Genomic DNA, 25844 nt, shown 5'->3' with positions numbered 1-25844 from the left:
AAGTTTCATTAAGATTTTAACATGTTACATTCGTATAGAAAACGATTTTGGAACTTCACAGCCCATTTTCTCAATGCCTACTTTATACAGATGGGACTGACTTGCAATTCACAACAGTATACTGCCCATAAAAGCATAACTGTCACATATGGAAAAAGTAGGCATTCCAAAAATAGCGCCAAAAGTTTAAAGTTTCTCCTCTCATACAAATGTTTATAACTTTCTAGTACATTTCTGCACACTTTAATTGTTTAGCATCACCGCTAGCTAACTCATTTTGCTTCCATTTATCAGCAAAAATATAAACATGAACATAATTCGCGTTTCGCAGTTGATGTCGAGGTCGAGTTCGCAGTTCATGTGGAAACTGTTACCAGGATAAAAAAAAACGTACCATGGAAAAAAACAATAAATGTACAATATATCGTATTTTGGTACAATACAGCGTATAAAACATTATTTTTCCAGTAATCTGCTATTTTTGTTGTCAATAAAAATAAAAAAAAAACATTATGAGGGAATTTACTTATTCTCGGCAGTCTAAGCCGATGCCGCTTTTTTTAGTTATTTTTTTCGGACATAAGCAGACAAAAAACGTGTTTGTCTGTTTACATTTATGCGCTGCTCAATCCTCTATAGATTCCCACCGACAGAATTGGTCAATACTTTTTGGAAATGTTTTTACAACGCTTCGAACATATCATGTCAGAATGATTAATGTCGGCTGCCTCGTTTCTTTCGGCAGCCTCTGCTGGCAAATCTATTTGGCAACTACAAATCAGCCGCGTTTTGAGACGCATACATTTGAATTGATCATATCTCTGGAGAAATTTTTTATTCGGTCTCGAAAATTTCGTCAAGAGAAAGATAAAAGAACAAAGAATCTTCTGAATGTTTTCATTGTTGTGTATTGATAGAAAAATACTGTGAATTTGAAGTTTCTCATCGTTATAGGCTATTTTTCATCACGCTATTCTGTCATGAAAAGACCTACTTTCTTGCAATAAATAATGCAGTATCGTAAGATACATAAGGCAAGTGCTTTCATTTGCGTAATGACCATTACACAACGCTTTTTCATTACGCAACTGTTTTGAGTTGCGTTATGAGAGACCATCAGTGCACTAGTATCCACTCATGCCGCTATTTCCGCTCACTAGTGTAAAAGTAGATTTTTCGTGTCAAAACCCAACATTTTTCGCACAGATATATTCTAGCAATATTAACAACTTTCAAATGAAGTCGTCTGACATTATTTTCATTTGCAAAAATAATTCTTTATTTTAAAAAAATCAAGACCTCGTGAGCGGATGTTGGACCACTAGGTATTTTTGTGTGTTCCAATAACCGCTCATGCAAAAAAATAATAAACAAAATTTTAAAGAAATGTCGATTTTAGTATACAGCCTTCTTTATTGCATTAGTAGCTATGGTTTGACCATAAAAATATCAGGATGAATAACGAAATTTGAAATAATGCATTTTTTAGTAAGTTCGTCACGAAATCTGTTTACCGTGAGCGGAAATAGGAACACTCAGATGCAGTAACAAATGCAAATAAATATTTTTTTATGAAAGTTTCTTTTTATTTTTCCGCCGATTACCTATGCTTGGAGCTACATTGTGAAATAAAAATAGTATTGATCGACACAATAGTTATTTTATAATAAACATTTGAACACATAACTTACCTTAGATGAGCGGAATCTGGTGCACTGATGGTATTGAACAATTTTTCTGAACTTGCTAGAAAATGGTGAACGCATCTGGATATGATATGGTATACCCTTGAGTGGCCATTTTCGAAATTGCAAAAAATGTTGTACGCAACTCGTTGCAGAACTGGATTTTTACAGCACTCGCCGTAATTATCCAACTCGGCAAGCCTCGTTTGATGAATGTTCGGCCCGTGTATTGAACTAGTATCACTGTTTCACATAATACCATGTATTCAGTGTGTCTTTTTTTTTTTGCAGTGTATAACCTTCGATCAATAAATTAAATACGCAGTTTGTAATCGGTCGGGTCGCGTTTTTATTCCGTCGGATTCCTAGTTATTCCGGATTGTTTAATACTCTGCGAATTGTCCTCCCACAGGTTATGGGCCCAGAGTAAGCGCCGCGAGTGATGTTTTGGCCGAAGTGTGATTTCTTCGAGAAATAGAACCAAAAGTTAATCTCGTCATCGATCGCAGTAGTGTGCTTGTAGCCAAAACAAGATAGCTGATCAGGCATGGTTTCAATTTCCAAAATTGAATAACCACAACTTCCAGACGTGGAAATTCAAGATGGAGATGATGCTGATTCGCGTCGAACTGTGGTATGTCATCGATGAGAATTGGCCGGAGGCAGCATCGGCACAATGGATAAAAGACGATAGAAAGGCTCGCGCAACAATTTGGTTGTGCCTTGATGACGGTCAACTGAGTTTGGTACGAGGTGCAGCTACGGCCAACGAAGTGTGGACTGCACTTAAAAAGTACCACGATAAGGCGTCCAATGTGTACTTGCTCAAGAAGTTGACGCGACTCGAATTGAACGGCGACCAATGCAAACCTTTAGCGATAGTGCAACGAATCGCGGACGTAGGAGATGAACTTCCGGCGAGTTTGTAAGTTGCGATGTTGCTGTGTTCGCTGCCGGACTCCTATGATCCGCTGACGTGAAGAATTGACGTTGGGTTTGGTAAAATCGAAATTGTTGGCGGAAGCGGAGAAGCGCAAGGAACGGTGCTTCAAGTAGCGGAAAAGCGCTGAAAGTAGGCAATCGTCGTTTCCATGTTGGAGGATGTACCAGCATTAAGAAGGATGTTCGTGTTTGTTTTCATTGTGAACAACCTGGACATCTAAAACGCAACTGCCGCCAATTTGCGAAGGAAGCCAACAAGGAGGAAAATTCGAACCAATTGAAAAAGGAGGATAAGGCAAAGACAAGTCAAGCTCAAAGCATGTCGGATGGAACGATGGCGTGGATGGTCGGCCATGGTGAGCCGGCAGATTGGTTTGTTGACGGCGGAGCATCACGACACATAACGGGAAACCGAAGCATCTTCTCTACGCTGCACGAAGCAAAAATAGCCAGCGTAATCCTAGCTGATGGAGAAAAATCTTATGTTCGTGGCGTCGGTGAAGAAAGTTTAGATGTGATCGACGGTAACGGAGAACCCAGTGAAGTTTTGCTGAGCGATGACCTTTTCGTACCCCGGATTAACCTGATCTCCGTTAGTGCACTTATCAAGAAAGGATTTGGTGTTGTCTTCAATAGCAGCGGGTGCGAGATTCGAAGGCCAAACGGTGAAGTTGTAGCAGTAGCGGGTTGTTATGACAACATGTATTAATTGTGTACAATTGGAAAGGTGATGGCAACAGCGACGTCAAGCCGTCGCACACTCCCAATTGTTTGCATATATGGCATAGGCGGTTGGGGCACCGCGATCCGGAAGTACTGCGATCTATTTCCAAGAATGGCCTAGCTCATGGAATGAAGGTGGTCGATTGTAACGGGCGTACGGTATGCCAGTGTTGCATTCAAGGAAAGATGGCACGCAAGCCGTTTCCGAAGCAGTGCGACAGAGGATTCAAGGCGATATTGGATGTGGTTCACATGGATCTTTGTGTCCCTATGGCAAGTACCCCCAGTAGAAATAGATATTTTTGTCAATCCAGCTTTCTACGCTTGCTTGCTATAAACTTTGATTCACCCCCTTCTGACATTACTTGCCAACACTATATTTTTTATGGCTGAGTCGTAGTAAGGGATGGTGCACAAATTATGTCACGCTAAATTTCTACTTTTTCGATCTTTTTGTATGAGTCCTTCGAAAATTTTGTAAGGCTTGTCACGCTTGGCTCGACCCCCTCCCCCTCCCCCCCCCCTTAGAGCGTGACGTAATTTGTGCATGACCCCTAAGCTTTGCGAGTAATCATTAATTTTATGTTGACAAGGTAACATCAAATTTTTTCATGTTGTTGTTTACGAGAAAATCGAACATTATTTTTATTTTCTTATTACCTTCATACTAATGGTTTTTATATTTTAGGTTTTGTGGAAACATGTGAGAGGAATTGGCTTCAATTGTGTCTGTACAATGAATGCTGTTGATATAAATGTTGCGAATGAGTTACCGATGGAACTAAAAAAATGGTACCAGAACGGTTTTGTTACTAAACATTTAGCTATTGAACGAATTTAGTGCCTGTGTAGTGTACAACAGAGAATGCGAAATATGTTTACTAAATTATACAGCTTTTGATGAATCCGTGACTATTCCTGCCAGTTTTTTATAGAACTCTTGTGCTCTAAATGTTACGATGATTCGTTCATTGAGACGTTCCATGAGCCAATAAAAGATCTTCTTGCATCCTCCTGTCATGAACAGTTCTTCGGTATGTTCCAAATCATACAACGTTGGTTATACATTGCGTAGTTGATAACCAAAAAAAATTTCGTTGTACGTAACCAAAAAAGAAAAATTTTCGAACATCAAAGATCTTTATTTTCTTGCATACATTCGATATCTCATTCTGACGATCTTTCACCAAAATTTCACTAAAACGGTTCTATGCTCTCAACTAAGACTCACCATGTAGAGATAATCAGCGATACGATTAGATCGTTTTTCTAGAATTGAAAACACATTAGAGCACACTGTTCATTGGATCATTAGTTAGATTTAATTTTTTCCAAAAAGTTTACGTGATTTATGAACGGTTTTTAAAGAACCATAACTCGAGCGGAACTAGGTATCTAAATTTTGTTCCGAAGAATTAAGCCAAAAATGGAGTGCAAAATATTATGTGCCGTAATTGAAGCTTCAATTCATTTTATTAGTAAAAGTAAATTTTTCCTCTTGTAGATTGAAAGGTCCTTCCGTGCCGGTTGCCTAAAATGGTATGAAAAGACTAAATTTACTGTAAATCATTGTTAAATGTTTGATTTAGTTTCTTCGATATACAAGAAGTTGAACTCCGAAACAAATTCCTTGAAAATTATTGACATCTCGATCAACAATTTGAAACATTGCCTACTGAGATCATGCTATAAAATATGTGAGCAAGACATGTCAAAGTCGAATCACCCCTCGCAGTTTTATAGCCAGCGTGAAAAGCTGGATAGTTGATGATAATTCTCGAATGTCGTTCACATATATGGCTATCGAATAGCAGAGATGTTCTGGACGCTTTAGGCGAAGGAAAACCCGGAGAAGATAAGAGATTCGCAGTAGACAAACAAAACGATTACGAGCGGGTACTCGGACTCTTGTGGTTGACGCAGGAAGACGCCTTCAGTTTCTCAACTGCGATGAAGCAGGAAATCAGTGATCTGATCAGGGCTGACGAACATCCTACCAAAAGGCAGATGCTGAAATGTGTAATGTCGCTGTTGGACCCGCTGGGCCTATTGAGTCTGTTTGTAGTACACGGGAAGATTCTTCTACAATAAGTCTGGAGAGAAGGGATACAGTGGAATGAAAAGGTGAACGAAGAACTGCATCAAAGGTGGAAGAATTGGATAAGGCTATTCGAAGAGGTTCGCAGCCTCAAAATTCCTCGGTGTTATTTCTCATGTGCCACCAAACAGCGATACCAAGATCTCCAACTCCACATATTTGATGCCAACGAATCTGCGTATTGTGCGATTGGGTATTTTCGTACGTCGAACGCTGATGGAATCTCCGAATGCGCGCTCGTCGCAGTGAAAACTAAGGTTGCCCCTCTGAAAACGCTATCAATCCCCCGCCTGGAACTGCTGACTGCAGTACTAGGCGCTCGTTTGTCGCAGTTTATTGTAGAAAATTATACCGTACGCATTACAAGAAAAGTGTTTTGGAGCGATTCAGCAACCGTCCTCTGCTGGCTGCGGGCTGATCATCAACGGTAGAAGCAATTCGTCGCATGTAGAGTGGGAGAATTGCTGACGATTACCGATGTGGAAAATTGGCGTTGGGTTCCCACCAAGCATAACCCTGCTGATTTCGCTACAAAATGGGGAAACGGGCCTGACCTAAATGCGAACTCCATTTGGTTCAAAGGTCCTGCGTTTCTTGGATCATCGGAACCGGCATGGCCGGAACAGAAAGTGAACAAGCCATCAACAGAAGAAGAGCTACGTCCCTGTTACACTCACAAGGCAGCACGTATTCCAGAACGTCTCGAGGAACTTGAGCCGTTTTCCCGATTAACTAAAGCAATCCGGGCTACCGCTTACGTTTACCGTTTCGTGGAAAACCTAAAGCGGAAGATCGCACGATGTGAAAGATTCGTTGGTCCACTATCATCGGAAGAACTCCAAAGTGCCAAAAACCTACTTATTCGAGAGACACAGTGGCAGTGCTTCCCAGATGAGATGACGGTAATGAAGCACAATCAATCGAAGTCGATAACGAAAATACCCTTAGATAAAAGCAGTGCTCTTCATCAATTATGTCCAATTCTAGATGAGCAAGCCATTATTCGCGTCGATGGTAGAATTGGAGCGGCTCCAAATGTTGACAAGGAAACGAAGTTCCCTGTGATCCTCCCAAGCAAACACAAATTTACGATGTTGTTGCTGGACAACTACCATCGTAGATTCCTGCACGGAAACACTGAAACTGTGGTGAACGAGGTGCGGCAGTCATACTACATCCCACGGCTCAGGATGGCGGTCAATAATGCAGCCAAAACTTGTCAATGGTGTCGTATCTACAAGAGCTTGCCGAAAATTCCCCGCATGGCACCTTTACCATTAGTACGAATGGCGTCCTTTGTAAGACCGTTCACTAGGCTGACCATAAGCCAACCAGATAAAAACGGGACAAATAAAAAATAAAAACGGGACAATTTTAAAAGACATAGATTAAGCGATTGTGCTACTTTTCCTCGAATTCCAGTTACCCGAATGGTCCGTTTCTCCGAATCTATTTCCCCGAATGACCCTTTCCTTTGTAAAGCAATGCAGCTCAAAAAAGTGCAATGATAGTCTTTATCCAAGCAGGCGAAAAAAGCTAAGTAATAGCAATTTTGGATACGGACATACAAAAGTGATATAAACTTGAAAGATATAAGAGATAAAAGATCCGAAAATAATATCTTAAATTTACTCCTGGAATACTATTACAATATCATATTTAGCTTTTATAAGATCTCACCAATATCAGCGAGTTATTCCTTAGATCTTTCAACATCAAATTTAGCTATTGCTCAGAAGTTTCAGGAATAAAATTTTGATATTATCTTCAGATCTTTTATCTTTTATGTCAATCAAATCAAAAGCTCGATTTAATGGTCAGAACTTTGCTTCTGCTCGGGTAGTGAGATGGTGTTAAGTTAGAAAGATCGATAAGCTACCAAAGAAGGAGATATTTGATCATTCTCGACTAAATACATGTTGCCAAAAATACATATTGTTCACCACCTTGAAATGCGAAAGGTTGTGACAATTATGAGTGTTAGAACTTTTCAGAGAACTGAGCTATTCGGGTAAACGGGGTTTTCGGGGAACTAGCATTCTGAGAACTGGCGTTGGGAGAACGACATTCGGGAAACCGCCATTCGAGGGAAAGTAGCAGAACCAGATTATGCAATCCCAAGCTGCATGCAATGTCTGTATGATTCAATAAAAATCACTTAAGAACCTTGAAGCGCATTTATTGATTTCCAAACAGCAGCTTTTTTTTAATTTCCTTTTACACTTTTCAATTTTTCAAATTCAAACTTAAATTTTCCAATATTTCATTACTTTATTGAAATATCCACTTTTTAAACAGTTAATCCAATCAATTGGGTATCAGAAGTAAACACATAGTTGCTCTTTTTCATTTTAGGTATTATATGAATAACTATCTTATGAAGATCCGTATTTTGAAAATCCACTAAAATTTGGCATAAATATGAGTAAAAAACGCAAAAAGTTAAACAGAATCATATACGGATCAAGTTTAATTATATTTGTGAAACTAATAATTGCTTGGAAAATAGATGAGTAAGACAATAAACTCTGAAATATTTCTAAAAACTGTTTGTTATGTTGTTATTTTTATTTTTTTACTGGTGTTGAAAATTATGTGCCAATTCTCCATTTCCCAAAATACGGGACAATTCGAGCATTTTCCATAAAACGACGGGACAGCCCGTCGAGGGGATGAAAACGGTACTGTCCCGTTAAATACGGTACGTATGGTCAGCCTACCGTTCACCTATACCGGCTTAGATTTCTTTGGTCCGCTAATGGTGAAGATAGAGAGGAGTTGCGCAAAACGCTGGATAGCCTTTTTACGTGCTTGACAATACGAGCGGTGCACGTAGAAGTTGCTCATAGCCTGACTACTGATTCGTGTGTCAAATGCATTCGCCGTTTCATCTGCCGCAGAGGAGCACCAGCCGAAATCTATTCGGATAACGGCACTAATTTTGTGGGAGCCGCTAGATTGCTGAAGGAGCAAGAGGAACAGTTGGCTGTTACCTTTACAGGAACGGCAACCAAATGGGTGTTTAACCCACCTGGCACTCCGCACATGGGCCATAGTGATTTTTGTTTCGTTGCCTTTGTTTTCCTTTGTTTTCGAACGGTCACTGCGTCACACGATCGCGAAATGTCAAAAGCTCATGGTAAACAAAAAACCAGCTGATCGCAGCCAATGTCCTATATAACAGGTTTGCTTGTATTAGTCACGAAAAAGATGTAAACAAAACGAACAGCTGATGGTGACGACAAGTTTGCCAAAAAATTTGTTCGCAGCTTGCCAATATGACGTCATTTTCGTGTAACTTCGTGAACTTTCGGCTTCTCGAAGTTGGCATTGCACAACTACCACTTCAAAACTGATGTTATCACAAATACTAATTTGATCTTCGACCGCACTTCTCAACACCCCACATCGGATCGCAGCTGTCTCATGGATGGCTTTATATGAGACTGCACCATTGTCATGTTTTTCCACAATATTTTTAATTAAAGTGTTTTAATTTTTCTATGCATAGTAAAGTATATATTAAAACACAAATATTGCGGCAAAAATAGATGTTGGTTCGAAAATTTCCTCTGATTTTCTTTAATAAATCTAATTTTAAAATGTGCAAACCTCAAAATGTGATTGCTTCAGTTTTATCTAAATGCCACGTGGCAACAGTTGATTAATTGCAATTGTATTTTACGGAACGAGCCCCACTTCTTGACTCTTCAGATAAAAAAACAAACACAGTAAAGTAGGATAGAAGTACGAGTACGGGCATAAGTTTTTTTTTTAATTTCTAGTCAATTCAAAACAAATGTTAGAAATGTCATGGTGGTTCGAACACTATCCACGAAAGAGACTTTGACTCCAAGTATTACAGAAATCAATTCAGATTTTGAAAAGTTTTACTATTTGTTAGTTTTAGACATTAAAATTGTAATTTTCAGTCGAACTTCCATTGCAGGAAAAATATGAAAAACAAATCTTTTTCGATTTTTTTTTGTAAGAACATTGTTACACACCATTTTTTCGCTGAAATCAGCAGTATTTAGCTGGAATTTGCCGAGCTGACATTTTCAGCAAATCAAATTGCTGAGTTTCAGAAGAAACCTGCAGAATTTTCAGAATTCTGCACTGAATATCAGCAATTTAGTTGACTGAAAATGTAAGCTCGGTAAATTTCAGCAAACATATAATTTGGTATGAAGGTTACCTTTTGTCTAAATATTTGGAAACCAGTTTTGGTCCATAGTGAGACAAAATTTCAAATCAGCAGGGCAGAAGTTCTAGCCATATATTATTTATTTATTTATTTGACACCGGTATACAGTCGACTCTCCACATCTCGATACCGAAGATACCATCGAGATAGGGAGAGATCGAGATAGATCGAGATATGGAACCATTTTTTTCAATGAATCTTCTTCTTCTTGGCATTAACGTCCCCACTGGGACAGAGCAGGCTTCTCAGCTTAGTGTTCTTATGAGCACTTCCACAGTTATTAACTGAGAGCTTTCTATGTCAAAGTTACCATTTTCGCATTCGTATATCGTGCACACTTAAATTATTTTACGGATTGCTGTAAAATCACAACAGCTGAACAGTTCGGTGAAATAAATTAACGGAGTACGGTAAATTTTTACAGTATTCGGTGAAAAATCACCGGAATCCGTGAAATTTCGACGGAATTCCGGTGTTTTATTTCACCGAACTGTTCAGCTGTTGAGATTACGGTGAAATTCACCGTAAGAGTCAAGTGTGTGTGGCAGGTACGATGATCGGAAGTCAAGGAAATTTCCATTACGAAAAGATCCTGGACCGACCGGGAATCGAACCCAGACACCTTCAGCATGGCTTTGCTTTGTAACCGCGGAATCTAACCACTCGGCTAAGGAAGGCCCCTTTTTTTCAATGACTAGATTGAAAATAACTCCATTACCAGGAAAATTAGAAACAAACAGACGTCATATTGTCTTTGCAACTTGTTTTGAATACTTAAATTCCAGTCTAGTAACCTTTGATAATGGGCTCGGGGATGGGATTCGATCCCAGGTCCTCGGCATGAGAGGCGTGAGTTCTAATCACTACACCATGCCCGTCCCCCATCGCTGAAAATTAATAATTTCATTAATTCGGCGCACACCTCTAATTCTATGAAAAAAATAAAAATTTCACTAAGGAATTCAAGCACTCGACACTGAAAAAGTCTGAAAGTCGCAGACGAAACGATGAAGGATACCCCTTAAAAGGTTAGAGCTTTAAGATAATGACTGTGTTTAAGGTGGAGATGCATCGAAGCCAAACCTCAAATTTCAAGAGCACAAATCTAGATAACCAGATAGCGGGTTGAGCTGAAAACTTAATCGATTGGTCACACGCTGGTGGTGACCAAACGATGAAGTTTTCAGCTTGAACGGCTGTTTAGTTCTCTAGATTTGTGCTTTTGAAAATTTGAGGTTTGGCTTCGATGCATCTTCACCTTAATTTGACCCGATATTGAAAATTGAATCAGTTTTATTATGTTAACAGATACAAATAACATAGAATTTTTCATACCATAGAGTAAAGTGGGGCAAAAGTTCGAGTGGGGTAAGAGTTTCTTTTTAAGATTTCTAGCTCAATTCAAAACAAAACTTATAAATGTCATGGTGGTTCGAATGCTATTCAAGTAAGAGACTTTCACTCCAAATATCATACAAATCGATTGAGATTTGGAAAAGTTATGGCTATTTGTTGTTTTTCGACGTGAAAATTGTAATTTTTGGTCAAACTTTCGTTGCATGGAACCAATTGAAGATAAAATCTTTATCAATATTTTATTTAAGGGCGTTTTTAGGCCTATCATAAGGTTGCTTTGAGGTGTATTAGTTTTTGCATAAATGCTTGAAAACAATTTTTGGCCCATAGTGGGGCAAAAGTTCGAATCAGCGGGGCAAAAGTTCGACCCCTGTATAAAATCACGGAAAAATTTGCAAATTGCCTAAAATCCACATATTATCTTCAAATTTAGTTAAATTTGTCTGATCGTGTGAAAATTGTCACTAAAATTTAACATTTCCACTTAGTTTTGCGAAAAACTGCTATTTTTGAGTATATTAACTCGGTTTTGGGCAATTTTTTGATGAAAATTTAGTGTGTATTTTTCGTTAAACTTAAGTTTACGGCTGGTGTAAGGCATGCCTGTCATAAAAGGATCGATATTTTGAATTTAAGCCAGCGAACTTTTGCCCCACACTAGATTCGAACTCTTGCCCCACCGGTGGGGCAAAAGTTCGAATAAGACAACCAATTTTGAAACTGTTATAACTAAAAATGAGTAAACATTTTGACACAAGTTTGTTCAGCAAAATTATAGCCAATATGTTGAAGGTTCACTGTATGGTATTTGTTTTGTTTTAACTGCTATTGCTTTCCTGGAAACTTTGATTATACCACTAAGGTCGAACTTTTGCCCCACCTTACTCTACAGCAAAAAGATTTTTTTTGTATACGTTGATCTTAACCACAGATGTGTGTAAGTGATTATGAATTTCCAACAACATCCAATACTATGTCAAGATTTCATACTCCGCTATATGATTTTAAAACTTTTGACGCAAACCTCAATGTAATTAGTATGATAGAAATAACTATTATTATCGCATTAAAAACAGTCAATATCTGGCGAAATTTCTTTTTTGATACCAGTACGATGTTTTTTGTAAAATCTTTGAACTTTCGGAGGTTCTATTGATAAAATATGTTATGGGAAACATTATTCACGAAAGATTAGACAATATTCAAAGAAGCTTTACATATCCAAGTGAAAATGTGGAATATCTTCTAAAACACTACTTTTTAAAATGAATTAATTTAGTATTGTCCCATAAAATTGAACAAAAATTAAAATTATTTAGAATATTTGTAAATTCAGCTTTATCATGAAATTTTCAAAATAATTTGTTTAATAATAGGAATCCTAGAGAAGGGAAACAGAATCGTTCTGTTAAACACTGATATTAACATTATTTAACTACTAGTTTTTGTAAAGCTGTACCGCGTTCACAAAATCCACCTTTTCGTTCTATGTTTTTTTCAGAGTCGATTCTTGGAAGATGCATCAATAATGTGTAACTCGTGGTCACCTAGGCATAATGTAAGTATGCATTTATTTATTGTTATTTATTGTTGTCAATTCCAATGTGAATTGTATTCATTAGAGTAACGGAAATAATAAACTTTTGTAGGCGTGCCAACTCTGTTGCTTACTCTCGCATTCGGCTGAGAATGTTGCGTACCCTGGTTCCAAATAATTAATTTCATAGCGTAACCAAGAAAAATGAACATGACCAATGGCAGAGAAAAACTTTATCTGTTGGTTAAAAATGTTAATAATACGAAATTGAGATGTGGGATGTGGACAGTACCTGGACAACTGAGCGTTACTCAGTTTAGGAATAAGGCAGCATCTATTCATTACGTAACACTAAAATTACTAATTTTTGAATCAAAAATGTTGCTGTAGGGGATTTGTGAATCTCACACAAAAATGGTTAGAAGGAGTTGATGAGTCTACATCTTTTGAACATAGATAGATTGGTCACAGTAATATCAGGCGTCCGTGTATAAGATCTTACGATAGTGAAGTGCAGTTCAAATAGCTATTACACCCCCCTTAAAGGCTGCAACCTAGGAATGTTCACCCGCCTCCGTTTCTATTGAAAGACCTGAAATATTCATCCACTTTAGGACCTCTCATCTTTTCAATAAAACGGTCTACACATGGAGGCTCGGAAGTCAAGAGGGTTTTCGAACCTAATAGCAAACCCTCGTTCGAACCCGGATGAATCCCTCAGGAATTCAGCCTTAACCATCAAGGAGGCTCCTTTCTCGGTATGGTAATTCCGGTATCGTCCTAGGCCGTGTCGATTTCGTCAGAGAAGGGAGATGCCTTTTCACAAGATCTACGTCAGCTACGCCCGCTGAATGCCGCCAATTCATCATCTCACTAACCCAGAGTGGTTTGTGAAGCAATAACAATAAACTTTTTAAAGCAGAGATTGAAGATAATGGCACTAGCGTTTACAAGTGTTTATTTTTGGGTTACAAAAAGCATAGTGGCAGTGTTTCGAGATGGCGGTACAAACCATCAAATTTGGTTTTGCCGCTCCGATTTTCGAATTGTTGATCGAAATTTTATTGAAAGAAGAGTGACTATTTGCAGACGAATTTTGAAAATGGAATTTTGTGAGTTTGTTCAGCTCTGTAGCTAATTGACAAATATACAAGTCTCGGTAAGCCAATCGGGATCGCCTTAGAGACCCCCCACTCAACTGCCTCAGGGTCGGCACGCTCACTTAAGTCTACTGCGGACAGGGAATCTTCGCACTAGATATTTAGGGAAACCAACAAGAACTTCACTTTGCAAAACTCCTACTTTATTGCTTATACTATCACAGCTTTATATGGGCTACAAACTCCTCATCACTACCCACTTTTCCCACTTTATTATTCGTTAATCTGACCTGTTCACTACTTGGGGCCTCTTCTTCTTCGTGCTACCACCTGTTCACTCCTTTCTCTTAACCTGGTAACGATCATCGGCGTTCTCCTAGCGCTGCTTCCTGCTCCGGCCACGCTCGTATTGGCTTGGTGAACTTCGGCAGCAGCCTTCTGGGACCCTCCTACGTGTTTTAGGCTACGGATGTAGTGACGTATTGGTCTTCGGCTAATAACGATGCCGGAATGTACCTAGAATAGGGCTCTAGGGCGGCGTAGGGCAGTAATAGAAATTTATGGTTGTATACCAAAAATGGCGGGGTCCTGATTTTCACTTCTATACACTTTTTCTCACCCTTCTTCACTTCTAACTCTTTACCATTTAAATTAAAGTAGGAGCATCTGGGGTAATGTCCACTCCCGGGGCAAAATGGCTTTTTAGGGTTTATATGAATATTTTGAAAAAAAAATAGACATTTACCGCGGTTTTTTTTTTCTGATAAATCGTATTTTGGGGTGCCTTACTATCAGCCCCTGATGAAAAATTGTTCAAAATTACTTCGCAAATAGCCTAAAAGAGCACCGTGAGTCGTTTTGCCTCAAGGGTGCATATTACCCCAGATTCCCTAAATCGTTTTTTAAACTTGCTTCTTCAGCAGACTCCGGGTACGTTAACGATCTGAGTTTTAGCTTTTGCCTTCCAGGTTCTTGACCTGCCTGGCCGGTTATTATCATTCAATGGCCCCCAACAATGGTCTTATCAACAATGGCCCCCATTTCTCCACTCCTCATGGCCGCCCGAAAGTTCTGCTTCCAGACATCTGGTGGTGGGTTTTAGAAGCGCGTTGGGTGGCAGCCTGTGTGGTTAAGGTTATTTGACATACTACTGCCCTACTTGTATGTCTAGTGGGTCTGCTAGGGAAACCTGCACTACTAATACAAACATAACCTGTCATACATTTTTACGGAACAACAAAAATACAAAATCTTCTCAACACTATCAATCAACTAACCAGACACATACAAATATTATTTATCTACTTGCCTGAACTGCTATGAGAAAATTGACTGTGAAGTTTTGGAACTCGTTTTCCATACGAATATTCAAAAAATTCCAGAAGGTTGTTACATGTTCCAATCTTAATGAAACTTTCACAACTTGCTTTTGTTAGAAAGCAGATACATCACACACCCTGTAGCGGAGGTGTCTGGAAATTAACATATTGTAAGATAGAGGTAAGAGAAGATTTGTAATACCAGACAATGAATAAAAGAGAGGTGCTGACGTGGTAGCAATATCAGTCAGTAGCCTGCGGTATGGAGCGGAAAAGCCTTGTTGTTTTGTAGTCGTTTTATTTCAACAGCTTTTCGCTACACAGCTAAAAGTATGTTGTAAATTTCAGTTTATTTTCATGCACATATTTGGAGCATCAAAATAAACTGAAATGCCAACGACAAATTGCTTATTTTTCAATCGAATACACTTTAAATAGGGTCCTAAAATTTTAAATGAAATCTTCGCTTTGGTTTGGCATCCAGTCTCATAATAGTCGATAAATCAAGCTAACTCCAAGATGGCCACGAATCCACATTAAATGAAATCTTGTTTTTGTTTAATGATACGAAAGAGCATGTTAATGCAACTACTTAAGCAGTTTTCCCGCTCAAACAGCGGCTGTATCATATTTAAACTTTTATTTGAAAAATGGGTTCAAATTTCAACCTTCACACTTTTGATCATGTTTGACATTCGCTTTTTCGACAAAAATGCCACAGGGATTTTAGTCTTAACACTGGGGTTGTTCCTATCTGACATTTCGAAAGGGACACGGAAAACAAAACACACCCAAAAATATGAGTTTAAGCCAAGGGGTGTGACAAAATCTCACAATCCATAAAAAATGTTTTTTGGACTTAAACAAGCGAAAAACGTTCAAAAATTGAGTAAACATATGTTTCTAGCCTAAACTTAAGCTATTGATACTAAAATTTGGACAGGACTTCAGGACCCTATTTACACGTTCATGTACCATTCAAGCAACTTTAGTTGAAAATTAAACGTGATGCTGTAACAATAGATGAATTTGGTTTACTTTTACTATCTTCTACTGTTTACGCTACATTGAAATTTATATATTTTTATCTGGGTACGATATCTTCCCGAGAAAAATATAAAGATGATCAAAACCAACATTTTTGTGTTGCACGTTGCGAAAGTCTGTAGTGGGACTGATATGCAATAACTTCTCATTAGGGGACAAATTGACTTGCTGTTTTTTCCTATTTAAAGCAGCTAAAAGAGCATAGGAAGGGATGTTGAAAACTGAACTAAACTCAATTTTGATGAAAATGCAGATGGAACTAACTTGCGATTCACGGCAGTGAATGTCTATCAAATGAATTAAATGAAAATTGGTGCAAATCTGCTAAGTTAGTGTATTAGTATCAATACTAAACTAGATAAATCAGTAGCCACAAAGTTATGTTTTTTTGAGATTTTCCATCTTCCTTCCCCCACAAACTGGTTAAACAATATATGAACGTATTCATAATATAGTAAAGTGTTTGTTCATAAACCTCGCTATTCAAAAAAAAAACACGGATGTCTTTTTTGGCCATTCAGTTGTACATACTGTAGTTTTACACAACAACTGTAACTTAACGGACAAGCATGCTTCCAATGGCACAGCCTCGAAAAATGTTTCAAGAACTGAAGCGGGAAACGAGCCCACACTCCCTGCCACAAAGCATTAACTGCCTGATGACATTAAACTCGTGGCCACGAAACCCAAAAACCACGATGTTTCTGAAAAGAAAGGATGGTGAATTTGGTTATCACTGACGTTAGGGGAAGGGGTGGTAGAATGAACACCTTAAGGATATCATCTTGTTTCTGCTAGAAAAACGAGGAATTTGTGTAGTTCTATCGCACAACATCAAAAATAGGGATGTTGGCGATAGTAGCTAAATTTTCACATGTTGTTATCGCTAGCAAAAACGATGAAAATGTTCATTTTACCTGCACTATGTGGGAAAAATGAACAACTGTTGGTGGTAAAATAAACATCATGCAAAAAACGTGAGCAAAACGAACATTTTTGAAAGTTTTCATTGCATTTCCGAAAATATATTCATTATTGATTGTAACCCATTCAAAAAGAAATCCAAAGGTGTCAGATTTAACATCATATCATAACGATAATCACCTCGCTGAAAACCTAAAAGTTACGTTAATTCTAATTTTCAAACGTGATATTCTAAAACCTTAGTTATCGTTCATATTTTCACTTCATTTGACCTCCGTATCAACCCGAATATTCCGATTTATGCTCTAAATTATCCGTGCGTCATAAAAATTCAACGTAATTTGTTTATTCTCGGTAAAAGTCACGGTGTTCATTTTACCACCGCTGTTCATTTAACCACCCCTTCCTCTATCCGTCTTTATATGAAATCTATTTCGTCATCTACTTCAAAATGGGAGAGCGAAAAGGGTAAGAAGAAAAATGGATGGTTTATACAAAACTTAGCACAGCTCTTCACGTTGAAATTTAACTCCCTAACACCCGATTTGTTTATTCGATCTAAATATCATTTTATTTTTCCTTATCTAAAATCGTCCTAAACACGTTTTGCACAATGATTCATTCCTAATCGTGAACTTATTTATTTTTATATTTTTTTTATCTTTGAACATCCCTATCCTTTTTCATTTTTTCTTGAGGCCTCCTCTGGTTACTGATTTTTGGCAATAATAAAAAACTGAGTTTTTACGGTACGTTTGAAAATATCATATATTTTCCGTGTAATTAACGGAAAAAACAGGTATGAAATTATTTTAATACCACCAGGCACATTTTCTGTGATAGGTTGATTGTAGAAAAATATAAAAGGTACGATTTTTGTATTATACATTAGATGAGCCCCAGGCATTTGTAAGTTGTAAACAATACAATTTTTCAAAAATACATAAATGCTTCAAATGCCATAAAAAACTTTTCTTACAATTTTAACGAAAAGCTACACAAAGTTCCAAAGTGTATACCGTCTAAAGGCAGGGTTGTCACGTGAATTCAGCTCTCCTGAAAACTAAAATTCCTAGTCGGGTTGCTAATTAAATGATGTATTCAACCATCACTAAAAAAATCTGAGGCAGACAAAAACACACAGGAAACGCCATTATTTTTCGTACTATGCCTAAAGTGACGCTTTTCTGATCATTCAGATCGACCTTTTCATCGAACTGTCTGATTAATATTATAAGTGCAATAAGTGTATTGATAAGTTTGGACTTCGTAGCCGTGACAAGTGTCACCATGCATTTAAACGCATTGTGTTAAGGAGTGTGGGATCAATTCTTGCATCAGACCGGAAAACTTTTCTTAAGGAATGTTTTTCGGCTGTGTCACTAAGCGTTGTCTGCTCGTTCGCTGTTGATGTGGTGCTTCATTCAAAGGGAAAATCTTCCACTGAAAGAATTAAGGCACAAGTGAAATTGGAACTGGAAAATCAGTTTTCTCAAATCGAAAAATGTAAAACACACAGCTGTTTTATTTCGCAAATGAAACAGCTGCGTGCTTTTACTTGTTTAGATTTGTCTATTTTTTTCGAAAAAAATGCAGTTTTGACATTTTCTTCAATTTTACTTGTGCCTTAACGTGACGGTGTCCTTAGAAGACACATACAGACATAGTAATTCAATGGCGCAGCAAAAAAAAATCCTCACGAAAAGCTCGAAGGCTGAAGCGGGGATCGACTTCAAACTTTAAGACAATTCCGGATCCATTCTTGGCACTTTTGATTAGCCGAGCAAAATCCCCCATGCCAAAGTGAATCATGTTAGTGCCCAAGTAGCTCTGCACACTATGAACTTTTCCATCGGACGACACTAGCCGTATGGCCACGAATTCCACCAACGCACACAAGAGTTATTTAAGGAAATCGAGGCTAAAATTATTGTCTGCCTTCAACGGTCTTCTTATGCCCTAGTATTGATGGATCAACGGTTTTTGTCTATCAGCGAGTAATCATTTTTTATGGCCATTTTTTTATTATCAACACATGTTAGTAGATTTGAAAATAATAGCAACTGCCACTTAGGACGATGAAGCAGAACAGATGTATAAAAAAACTATCAACTTAAAATTATTTTTAAAACCTATCAGTGTGGGGTTACTCTTAACATTTTACATAATTTATTATCATGCTCTAATAGCCATTGGTAACTAAATGTGTAACACGTTATTTCTGAGCAACTGATAACTGACTTTACAAGCTATTCAACTACGTTTCAAAGAAAATCTTCATCTATCTCCCAGTTAGTGTATCCTCAGTCTATCTGAAAGTTAGTTCATTCATTTACCCAGAAACAGCGAGTCACACATTTGGTTACTTATAGTTTCTATGGCGTTATCCCAACACAGTTCGAACGAAACGTGTAAATTTCTGAGACATATAATGCACATAATTGGAGCGTGGTAAGGCAAACGCTCCCTTAGTGGAGGTAGCTCCAATAGTGGAGGTAGTGTGTTTTGGCATGTTTCACGCTAATAAATGATTATGTGATATTTTTCTATTATGTACGATGCGAAAATGATACAAGTTATTGAATAATATCATGAAATTTAACCGTAAAACTATTTAAAACAATTATTTTGCTTAATTTTTTGCTTCTTTGCACCTATAGTGGTGCATCCGGACCCATAGTGGAGGGTCCCATAAGAAATCAATGGATTGCGCCACTAAAGGAACCATTCTTAAAACATACCTCCACTAAAGGAACAGCGTTCCTATTATTGGTGCAAGGCTTTTTGCAGGGAAATTTCGAATGAATCGTGATTTTTATACATTTGAATGATAGAAGGATTTAAGATCTATCGAATGATACGTTAAAATCATATATTTCATGATTTTAACACCATGTTTTAGCAGTTTTCCCTTAGGTGCACCACTAATGGTACACTTGCCCTATATAATGGATATTTACATGATATGTCATGTAAACTTCAATTATATGTCATGTAATCCAGCAGGATCCTGAGTGGTTACGTGACATGTAACACAAATTTACACGATTCCAGACTTAAATTTACATGACGTCATGTTTACATCGCATACATGTCATGTAAACTTCAATTATATGTCATGTAATCCAGCAGGATCCTGAGTGGTTACGTGACATGTAACACAAATTTATACGATTCCAGACTTAAATTTACATGACGTCATGTTTACGTCGCATAAATGAAGTTTACATGACGTGTAATCTTCATTATTTTTAACTGTGAAGTTATGCAAGACATAAAGATTATTTCAAAATATAACTAAACTTAATTTTTCGATACCATGTGCAAAAACTGTATACGCCATTTATTAAATTATTGCTTTTACAAAGGGCAGTAACTGTTATACAAACAATGGAAATATTATACTATATTTTTTTCCTGAACATTTCATCGAATAAGATCAATGCAAGCTTTATTTGATTAGGGACTCTAAGTTATTAAAATGCACACTAAAAAAATGCTAAACGTTAATAAAAATTAATATCTTCAAATAGTTTGAAGTTTCAAATGCGGAAGAGTTCTAAATTGTGACTAGCAGATAACATATCAGATTTTCACACTGCTAGGCTTTTTAGCTTGAAATTCGAAAATATGCGACCATTTATTCATAAAATTTACTGCATGACTCCAAAGGATCCTTAGACAATATCAACTTGCCATTTTTTTACTTTGATAGAGCAATGTTTTTGTGGTATTTAACAAAATAAACAAAAAAGAAGATCATTCTGCTAATTCACATAAGTATGCAACTTCACTTGGGAAACATTCCCTGTGCAACAACTAACTGTATCATAAACCTTATGTTAGATTGCTATGATTTTTAACATCCGTAATGACAGTTTCGAATAATCATCACAAGTGCACTTATGATGAATGGTAGCAGAAATAAAAACGGGGTGAATAATTACGGCCAACCCTTCATAGCCTCTTCTGATATTGACGGAGTACTTGAAATGTATTGCGTGTAAATAAATGAAGGTTTACCATCCTTCCGATTCCTATCATGTTTGTGTTCTCGAAAAAATCACCCCTCTTAGTCCAAATACACCTGTTACTGTAACAAAACTTTCCTCTGTTCTTGTCCCCTCGTTACATGGTACGGAAAGATTGAGCCAACATAAATATGTGCCTACCGTTTGGAAATTCTCTAGAGCCACCCTCCTAATGTAGCCCAAGATCGACATACAAAACGCAATATCTACAAGTGAAGGCCGCATACGTACCATATATTTTTATGTTCTTTTTCGTGCTGGCGTCTGTCGTGTCGACGGTCGCAAAAGCATGCCTGGAATAACATTAATTCTACTTTCCTATAAAAGTGGTTACAGTTGTTATATTTCTGAATGCAACAATGCTATTTGGTGGTGGACAATTGTTAAAGTGATTGAAAACCATTGAATTATCTAATTGAATCTGATGGTTTCAGATGATACGTACATTCATAAACAATATAAGTAACAGGTAAATTTCAAGCCGTTGTATCTTCGTAGGGACCGTATTCGGATAAGACAAACTAATGAAACAATAACTTTTACCCACTGATATTAGCGAATCTAATTCGTTCGAATCCATGGCTCATTTGATTTTGCTGGCGTAAACGGGAATGCAAAACGGTTTTCGATCGTAAGAGTACCGTTTTGACTCATATTCCGAACACTCGATTTTTGTATGACAAGTTGGTTGAAATGTTTCGCTGAAATATGTTATCAAATTACCAGGAAATAGCAGTCAATTGCAATTCAATTTAAACGTCTTTAAATCTATTTTATACCTCGGAAGTAGTGATGATTCTCTAGTTCGAGACCAGTAGAGCTAGCTCAGATGAGTTTATTTGCGAAATTATCCATTTGAATATTATTTATTTGTGCTGTTCGGAATTTGAATCAAGGTGCTCGGAATATGAGACAGAATGAACACAGTGTTCGGCATTTGAATCAAAATGATGTTTTATACTTTTACGTAAAAACAATATTAAACAAGTTTAAATATACAATTTTATCAGCAAACCCAGCAGCTAACAGTTAGACTTTGTGAAGAAATGAAAATCAGATGCATTTGAAGTCACTGTTGGCCTTTAGTGTTCGGAATATGAGTCAAAACGGTATACGAACGTACCGTTTTGACTCATATTCCGAACACTTAAGGCCAACAGTGACTTCAAATGTATCTAGCAGGCATAAATTAGCTGGTATAATTTCTTCACAAAGCCTAACTGTTAGCTGTATGGTGTGCTAATAAAAATGTTTGTTTAAACTTGTTTAGTATTGCTTTTTCCGTAAAAGTATAGAACAACATTTTGATTCAAATGCCGAACACTGTTCTCATTCTGTCTCATATTCCAAACACATTGATTCAATTTCCGAACAGTACGAATAAATTGTATTCAAACGAATAACTTCGCAAATAATTTTATCTGAGCTAGTATTACTGACCTCGAACTATCATCACTACTCCGGAGGTGTAAAACAGATCTTTCTTCTTCTTCTTCTTCTTCTTCTTCTTCTTCTTCTTCTTCTTCTTCTTCTTCTTCTTCTTCTTAGCATTACGTCCTCACTAGGACAGAGCCTGCTTCTCAGCTTAGTGTTCTTATGAGCACTTCCACAGTTATTAACTTAGACCTTTCTTTGCCAAACTTGCCATTTTCGCATTTTTGTATATCGTGTGTCAAGTACGATTAAACTCTATGCCCAGGGAAGTCAAGGAAATTTCCATTACGAAAAGATCCTGGGATCGGGAATCGAACCCAGACTCCTTCAGCAAAGCTGTTCTTTGTAGCCGCGGACTTTAACCACTCGGCTAAGGAAGGCCTCCGTAAAACGGATCTGAAGATGTTAAAATTGAATTTCAAACGACTGCCATTTCCTGGTGATTTGATGACATATTTCAGCGAAACATTTCAACCAAATCGTCATGCAAAAACTGAGTGTTCGGGGTATGAGTCTGTTAGGAACTTGAGACAAAACGGTAAACAACAATAGGGATGATCAGCACAAGATGTGTAACAAAACTTATGTTCGGTGAAAACGTTTCTCAAAAATGCATAATATTTTTGCATTTGTCACATGAAAATGAATTTCAATTCTCGATTAATTTATGATCAGTAAACGCCATTGGTAACCAAGTGTGTAGCTTTTTGTTATTGAGCAAACGAATCAATTTCCATGGTAATCAACAATGCTACGAAGAAAAGAAGATCCTCCTCTATCTGCCAGTGGTGATAGTTTACCCCTCTACCGGTAGCTTATTTTTTTACCGCAAGAAAAAAAATCACATCGCGCAAATTTTCTCTTTCTTGGTATTTTTGTACAAATTTTTCGCAAGTTCTCAAAACACTCTTCTATTTTAAGAAAATGTGTGAACATTAATCATTGGTCATCTGGATTCAGAGATATTCCGAAATTCCTTGGGGGACCGACGCGTAACCATAACTCACGTATATATCTCAGGCTACAGATTTTTTATCGTATGGGATGGAACACAAATTATGTCACGCTAAATTTTGTCTTTTTCGACCCCCAACCCCCCCCCCCCACCCCCCGTTGTCACGTTTATTGTATGAGTCTTTCGAAAATTTTATAAGGCTTGTCACGTTTGGCTTGACCCCCTCCCCCCCCTTGGAGCGTGACGTAATTTGTGCATGACCCCTACTCGGATATTCACTCTTTGGAACAATACATCAATGAGAGTATGTTGTGTAAAAATGAAGCAATTTGGTGCAGCCGTCTTTGAGTAATAAGCATTTATGTTGCTGGTACCATGCTGGCCAAAAAAAGATCTTGAAAACTTCAAAAGACCTCATATCGTAATTTTCAGGCATCTCAAAGAATACTTGACCAATTTGTATGATTTTTTCAGAGTAGCTCCTCATTACATGGAATTGTATAGCCCACATTTCATTTTCTCGATAAGTTGACGTAAAACAAAATGGCCGCCTTAGACATATTTTATGGAAAATTTCGGTCCCCCAAAGAACATTGGAATATCTTTAAAACCATGTCAACAATCATCATTATCGACACGGATTCTTAAACTAGAAGAGTTTTTTGAGAACTTGTGAAAAAATACCGAGAAACAAAAAAGTTATATTTTGGTCCATTCATTTGCTCAAAAACAGCGAACTACACACTCGGTCGCCAATGGCTTTTAGGGCGAGTTCATAACTTATGCGAGAATTTTCCTTTTTTTCTTAGAAAGCATGCACTACTTAATACTTGAAATACCGTGACAAGGAAAAGTGTTAACACAACTGATTCTCAGCGTCCTGTGTACCGATTTTCGATTTTTTTTTCAATGATCTTCGACCGGTTACTTCATTCTTTGTGGATTTCATGTTTTTAGTGGTGTTCAATCTTCCCCCAGAGTAGCGTGAGTCGGAGAGTCACACGAATAATAAACTCTTCAGCTCAAACGGTAATGTTTTAAGTACTTATAAATAATGAGAACCAACTGCTTTGCTCATTGAATAGGAATTGTAGTGGCTTTCGATAGCCTTGTGTGACAGAACATGAATGTCGTGAGATTTAAAGAATGAATTTGGTAATGGAGCTTCTGCTCCCCAAAACAAGGATTCGAGGCACCTCTACAAACAAGAGAGCCAGTAATAATCGAGACGCAGCAAATCCATATTCCATTTTATTTGAAGCGTATTCCGTTTTATTCGAAGTTGAAAACAAGGAAAATCTGTGGATGGAATACGATTTGTCTCCTAAACACCTAAACCATACACTACACACTTAGACCAAATCATCGACTTCGGTAATCTCATTACCGAAATCTCAACAGCTGAACGATCGGTAATCGATTCGGTAAACGAATAGATTACTGACCTTTCGGTAATTTGCGTTTCGCACCTGAGCTGTTAAAACTACCGAGTTTTCGGTGAACGTTAACCGTAGATCTGTAAATAATTATAAAAAATAACCTTTGCATGGTTCGACGCTAAAACTTTTAGCCTAAAAGTGTCGACTTACCATATGTTCACGTTGTCTCCATACTACTGATAAGTGATTTTTTGACCTGAGGTTTCATGAATCGCATCACTTACCAAGATGAATCCTGATCATGCATCTATGATTTCTCCCCACTAACAAAACTTCTTCCCATGACAACCATGGAGATACAGAGATAACCTCGGCCTCTAGTAACAATGGATGTCACACTTACTTCACGATTTTCGTTGGAATATTAAGTTCGATTTATGCGTTTCAAAAATCTCTGATTTCAAGTCAACCTTGATAACGAACTGGTGCTTCGTGTGACGAATTGATTTTAAAAAGTGCTCCGCGACCAAAAATTCTGAATACCCCTGAAACAGACTACAAAAATAACACAGCGTAACAAAAATGACACTTTTGCGTGTCTCAAGAACCAAATTATGTGTCTAGTAGATTTAGGGTTGCTTAATCTAATGCCGTTTTCAGGGTGGTAGGTCATTTGGCATAAAGTCGTTTGGCATAAAGCCGTTTGGCATAAAGTCGTTTGGCATAATGGTCATTTGGCATAAAGTCGTGTGGCATAACGGTCGATTGGCATAATGGTCGTTTGGCATAATAGTCTTTTGGCATAATGAGTCTGAAATTAAGAATTTCTTAAGATGACATTCGTTTTTACGTTTCTATTGAATCTTTCTGATGACACCAGGCTTGTTTTGGAATCAATTGACATAAAATTACACTTTGTTCAACAATCTCATGCTCTCCAATAAACTAAAGCATATTAGGAAAGTTATTGCCAATAGTATTTTATTATTTATCCAGATATTGCCCTTCTTTCAAATATTAATTCTTTTTTTTTACCTTCGCTATTGGAATAACTTTTTGCACTGAAGATTTTGATATATTTAGCACAAATTTATCCTTCTTTCAAAC

General features: G+C 37.5%; 1 protein-coding gene across 9 annotated transcripts in view; it reads left to right on the top strand.

Annotated features, from left to right (window-relative positions):
• LOC5566637 (inhibitory POU protein) overlaps positions 1-25844 on the top strand; it is a 202334-nt gene that overhangs the window by 72048 nt on the left and 104442 nt on the right. For all 9 annotated transcript variants that reach the window (XM_021850978.1, XM_021850960.1, XM_021850949.1 and 6 more), the window contains exon 3: positions 12513-12569. In XM_021850978.1, the coding sequence (XP_021706670.1) occupies positions 12513-12569 (57 nt within the window). The remainder of the gene's footprint in view (positions 1-12512; positions 12570-25844) is intronic.

This window comes from Aedes aegypti, chromosome 1, assembly GCF_002204515.2.
Source record: "Aedes aegypti strain LVP_AGWG chromosome 1, AaegL5.0 Primary Assembly, whole genome shotgun sequence".
In the NCBI taxonomy this organism is placed as follows: domain Eukaryota; kingdom Metazoa; phylum Arthropoda; class Insecta; order Diptera; family Culicidae; genus Aedes; species Aedes aegypti.
This window is presented reverse-complemented; position numbering and strand designations above follow the sequence as displayed.